The sequence below is a fragment of the Charadrius vociferus genome, unplaced genomic scaffold (genome assembly GCF_000708025.1).
Source record: "Charadrius vociferus isolate BGI_N301 unplaced genomic scaffold, ASM70802v2 scaffold31, whole genome shotgun sequence".
Taxonomy (NCBI): Eukaryota; Metazoa; Chordata; class Aves; order Charadriiformes; family Charadriidae; genus Charadrius; species Charadrius vociferus.
In genome coordinates this window covers 2,360,569-2,366,161 of record NW_009646966.1, presented here as the reverse complement: position 1 = coordinate 2,366,161, position 5,593 = coordinate 2,360,569, and the positions used below count along the sequence as shown (strand labels likewise).

At 43.7% G+C, this 5,593-nt stretch overlaps 1 protein-coding gene across 1 annotated transcript in view; it reads left to right on the top strand.

Moving 5' to 3' along the window:
- TAC1 (tachykinin, precursor 1) overlaps window positions 1–5,259 on the top strand; it is a 5,901-nt gene extending 642 nt beyond the window's left edge. Inside the window, exons 2-4 of the mRNA XM_009895360.1 lie at window positions 135–231; window positions 846–869; window positions 5,210–5,259. Of these exons, the coding sequence (XP_009893662.1) occupies window positions 135–231; window positions 846–869; window positions 5,210–5,259 (171 nt within the window). The remainder of the gene's footprint in view (window positions 1–134; window positions 232–845; window positions 870–5,209) is intronic.
- Window positions 5,260–5,593: the final 334 nt, after the last annotated feature.

Sequence of the window (5,593 nt, the reverse complement as noted above, 5' to 3'; positions counted from 1 at the left end):
CGCTGCTCCGCCCGCCGACCCCGCAGGGGTGCGGGAACGGCGAGCGGGGAGGGGGATGTGTCGGTGTCGGGCGCTGCCCGGGCGGGGGAAGCGGGGGGGGGTCCGGGCTGAACGCCGGCGCTGTCGCCCCACAGGAGGAGCTGCCGCTGCCCCTGGAGCATTTTCTGCAGAGGATGGCCCGGAGACCCCGGCCCCAGCAGTTCTTCGGCCTCATGGGCAAGCGGGATGCCGGTGAGCGGGGCAGGGGGGGACTCGGTCCCTCTCAGCCCTCCGCATGCCTCTTAGTGCCCCTCCAAACTTTACAGCGGTTGTCACTCGGTTTTAATACGTTAAACCTTTCTCAAAAGTTGCAATGTGGGTTGTTTGGGGGTTTGTTTGTTTGTTTTTGCAATTTTCATGTCAGATAAACTCACCGATTGGAAAAGAGTGGGCTCCGCATTCAAGTGCTAATTGCACACCAATTACAGCACATAAATACCAGTAAGGAGTATCACGATAATTCACGAGTTGGCATATGTGCCACAGAATTGCCCGAGTGTGGAAATTGGTTGTGTATACAATTATTGCCGTGTTTTCTGTGTGTTTACTGATCCAAGAATTATTCTAAGAAATTGGAGCTATACAGATCTAAATTGCATGAGTTTAGCTAAAACAAGTTTCTGTAGTCTCTCCAAAGAGAAATGCAGTTACAAATGATCACCTTAATTTCCCTTAAGTGGAATGCATGTAGCGTAGTTTCTGTATTTGATTCTTCAAAGGATGGCAGTAGCATCATATGTACATACCAATCCTTTTTCAACAACTCTTTTTCCTTTTTTTTCTCTTTCCTTTCCTCTTCCAATCAGGATATGGCCAGATCTCTCACAAAAGTAAGTTAAAAAACTGCAAATATTTTAAGTAATTATTAGAAGATATTCAAATAGGGAATAGTGTATTTGAGGGGATTTGTTAGAAGGTGACTGGGTTCAGCTAAGGACCGGCAGCACCGGTGGTGGAGAAATGTTGTGTTAAGGGATTGAAAACCCTCCAGGGCAGCCGTGAGCCTGTACCTCATCTGAGCCGCCACAAGCTTTGAGATTTCAATCCACTTTAATGTGTGGATGTTGCAGCTCTCTTATTTCCCATGGGGAGGATTCTGTAAGCCTTTCTCATAGGCAAGGCAGGCTCACTGCCAGACTCGGAGAGGAGCAATTAAGACGGCAAAATCTGGAAAATTAGAACAGTGAATTCCCAAATCCCCAAGAACGATTGCACGGGAGAGCCCATGTCATCACAGGCGAGATACTGTATCTGTGCTCTCAGCGTTGCCTGGGTGGGAATCAGACCCCCACTCACAGCAGGGGCTGATTGATGATCTGCTGCTGTACAAACAAGCATATCTTGCCCCATTAAGAAGCGTGTGTTGCTTCGCTTCTGTTGTAACACCAAGCAGGAGATGGTATCAGCAGTGTGGTGTTATCTTCTTCTGCACAGTGATAATTTTATTCTCTGAGTTTATCACAAGGTGCTTAGACAAGAGGCGGAAGCCTTATAATAAATAAAAATTATCTTGTATTCTGTAAGACCTCCTCTGTCCACAGAGGTCAATAATCATCCTGGTGTTCTGTTAGCCACGAGATTTTATCACTAGGGTTATGTATTGGAGGACCAATTAAAGAGTCCGATATAAAGCTCATGCCAAGTAACCTGCTGACTAAAGTAAAAAATTATAGCTTTCTGAAACGGCTTCAGCTTGAATTAATACCTGTGAGGTCTGGGGACCATTCGTCTTGCTTTGTAGATGAATTAGCCAAGCAAAATTCTTTCCAAAGAGAAATTTCTAAGTTTGCCTCAAAGTCAGCTTAGAGAAAGAAGAATGGCTCCTTTTTAGGTCCTTATCTGAAACTATAGCTACCACTGTATCTGATATGTGCTGTAGGCCAAAACTTGGAGTAATTTATCCTCTACACATCCAATGCCTTGAGGAGTACTAATGGGACAGGAAGGTAATATCTGAACTCATAAATATTCCAAAAATAGAGCCAGACTGTCTAGCTCAGACGTGTCCAGACATAGAGTCCCATTGGCTTCCTCTCCAGTAAGGGCTCTGCCTGACCTGCGAAGAAGATTTTTCTTCCGCATTACAGAAAAAAACCACCAACAAGTAGAAGAGAGGCATCACACAGATGCCAAGCTACTGCCTTCCTGTTCATTTGCTCAAATCAATAGGAATTGTACTGGGAGGCAAATAAGATTCAGTTATTTGCCTTTTTTCCCCCATTAAACTTAAAAAATCACAAAAAGAAAAAAACACCAAACAAAAAATCTATCTGAATCAAAAGATGTCCACTAGCTGGCCTGTGCCTTGATCTAACCTGCCTGCAGTGATGAGACGGACTGCTATTCCTTCTCCATTGCCTGAGAGTGGTGTGAACATCTAGTATATGAGATGAACAGATTGGAGCCTATGTCTTCCTTCCTTGTGAGAACACGTTATCTTAAAAACCTGCCTATTGACAATGTATTAAAACACCCCCAAATATATTTTTTCAGGGCATAAAACAGACTCCTTTGTTGGACTTATGGGCAAAAGATCTTTAAATTCTGGTATGTATATGACGAAATCTGGTACTCGGTGATGTACAGCCTCTTCATTCTGTTGCCTCTTTGTTCTCTCCCAGCAGACGGAAGAAGCAGCCTTTATGCAGCATAGACCTAGAGTCCTCTGTAAAAGGATCAGTATTTTCTTTCTTAACCAAGATATTTCAGGGTCCACCTCGCTCTAATGCTTGAGATGATCAGGCTGGTCTGGGCTGCCATAGTTCAGGCAAGGTCAGGTAGATGTCCCCAGGGTGCTTTCCTTACTGCCTCTTGTCCTTTCTAGCAGCATGTTCTGTCGGTCCCCAAAGTGCTATTACAAGAAAAAAAAGAGAAATTTTATTGACAAATCGGGAAACAAAATCAGAGGCGAGATATATGAAGCTCATTTTAACTTGTGATCCCAATCCAAATCTCCCCAGATAAAGGGATACCCTAATTGTCTCGGCAGATCGCTATTCCTCAAACTTGAGCGGGAGGTGAACGAGCAAATATCTGCCATTAACCCCACCTCATTCTGGAGGTCAAGCTGTTAAACATTCTGAGCTTCCTCCAGCTTTTCATTTTACCTAAAAAACAAAAATAGCAAAAACCATTTAAAGCCTTGAACTGATACTGTGAATTTTTTGTTACTTTCCCATAGCATCCGTATAGGGCAGAATCCTCCTCCCTCATGTGCACAACCCCTGTGGGTAACTGCAGGCTGCCAGTAGGTCTACCTTCCCTGTGCTATAGGGCTGTAATGAGGAAATCCCTCATTGTGAACCATAAAGTGTCAGTTAATTCCCTAGAATAGGAATTAAAAAAAATAAAAACCCTCATGCGTATTTCACGTCTCTGAAATAGTTTTGTTAAATGGATGATAAAAGTTAAATTACTAGCTGACACCTTTATATTATGTGGATACATGCTGTGATCTATATTCTGCAATTATGGTTGTCAGTAACTTTTCAATTAAACCCTGTTCAGACTAGTAATATTGTTCTCTGCATCATTTTGCAAATTGCTATGTATCATGAATAATTTTGTACAATTTTATCTGAGGTGGCAATAGCTATTAAATGCATAATACCTGTAAATATATCTGCTATCACAAAAGTAAATAGCCTCGAAGTCATAAATTGGGTTCAGTTTCCACTGGGATTATGTTTATGTTAATATGAGAATGTAAAATACAGAAAATGTCTAAAAAAGGCAAAGATTTGATTGTCCTGATTTCAAAATTGCTGGTGTAGTCAGGATACAGTTATGTGGTTTTTGTAACAAAGGGGAATAATAAAATTTTACCCTGTCAGGCTATGTAATACCTGCCTAACAGGTAAAACTAGAATTCACTGCTTTTCTGCCCAGTTCCCTGAGAGGGAAAGGGTAAGAAGTTACTTCTGCTTCTCTAGAGAAGATAGTTCCTAAGGACTGTGTCATCAAAGCAAGACTGGGAGTATGTGCTAGGACTGTCCATCCCCCTACTGAAAGATGTTTAACTGAGCAGGAATTAGTTGCACCTTTTCTTGGTGCTGTGTCTTGATGCCGTGGTTTTCTTCTTCTGTAGGAAACCCCCGAGTTCCCTGGCGATGTGTAGGAGTTCACACCGCCTCGCTGCTGGGCGTGAGCGCGATGTTGATTTAAAGCCTGGTGTGACAAAGCAGGGTACCGGGGTGCTGCTGTCTCAGTCCCTGGTTTGGTAAAATGGGGTCTGACACTGCCTCCCAAGCTGTGGGGTCTGTTGGATGAATGGTCCAGGTAGAAGCCACAACATAGCCACACGTACAGTAAAATATTACAATAATCCATATTAAGAAAGCTCGACTACTTTTGTGCTTAGCTTGGTGAAAATTGGAGTCACCTTAATTTAAAACCCCTCGTCTAAAATGGCACCTCCATACAGGATGCAGTGCTGAATCCCCCCCAAACGAGCTGTGCATTTGCATGCAGTAGTCAGGCACGCATAAGCTCCGTGAAAGCGGTCCTCTCTCCACGGTGGAAACAAAGATGGCTCTGGTGACCAGCTAAGTCACCCTATGGTCATCTTAGGCTCTGCCTAAGATGGGCTCTCGGGGTTTCCCTCTCATTTTAACAGAGCAAGAAGGAGATATCTACTGCTACTAAATGTTACTGAAGGCTATTTTGGGATGTGGTTGCTCCACAGGGTAGTCTGAGGTTTGCTTAGCTCCTGCTGCAGATTTTAGTGACAGGTATGACTGTGTGCGCGGCTTGGGGACAGGGAGGGTTTAAACCTGGCGAAGAGCTGGCTCTGCTGGACAGGAGGTGGCAATGTCGATGCAGAAAGTCTTTGCCCACAAACTGATCTGAGTGCTCAGATCCCATCAGTTAAATGGATTACTGGGACATAAAAAGGTTCTGATATAATGGTCCTTCAAGCAGCTCGATAGACGAGAGGTAGAAAGCACTGCTCAGACCTTCGGCCTCCTGGAGGATAGTGTAGTCTGAGGCGTAAAACCCAAATCAAAGCAGCTCAGGTCTGTGCCGGGTTCCCCCATCTCGGGTCCAAACCCTCTGACGGGGTCTGGCAGTGACCCAGCAGACTGCACTGATGTCTCCTTGGGCTTGCTGGGGTTTACGCAAGGCTGCACCATATGCTTCACTCGGTTTTGGTTTTTTTTTTTTTTTGCAGGGTCCTCTGAAAGGAGCATAGCACAGAATTACGAACGGAGGCGTAAATGAGACATTCCCGTGTATTATTTATTAAACTTCATTTGTTCCAATGGCCAATGCAGTGTAATATAAACCAACCACTGTATGGAATAATTATTTATTTAATAATAACCGATGTTGGGGTTGTTTGGGGTTTTTTTTTTGAGTTGTACATTCAATAAAATGATTATTTTTCATATTGTGGCAGCGATATGTGTTGTGTAGGTGCGTTGTGGTTCTGAAAGGACCAGCAACCCTGGTGACGTCTCACAACAAAGCACATTGTTTGATATGACCCGTAAAGTTATGTTCACTCAACAAAGAGAATATTCTTTTGTTTGTTGAAAGCAAGTCTATCAGCTTC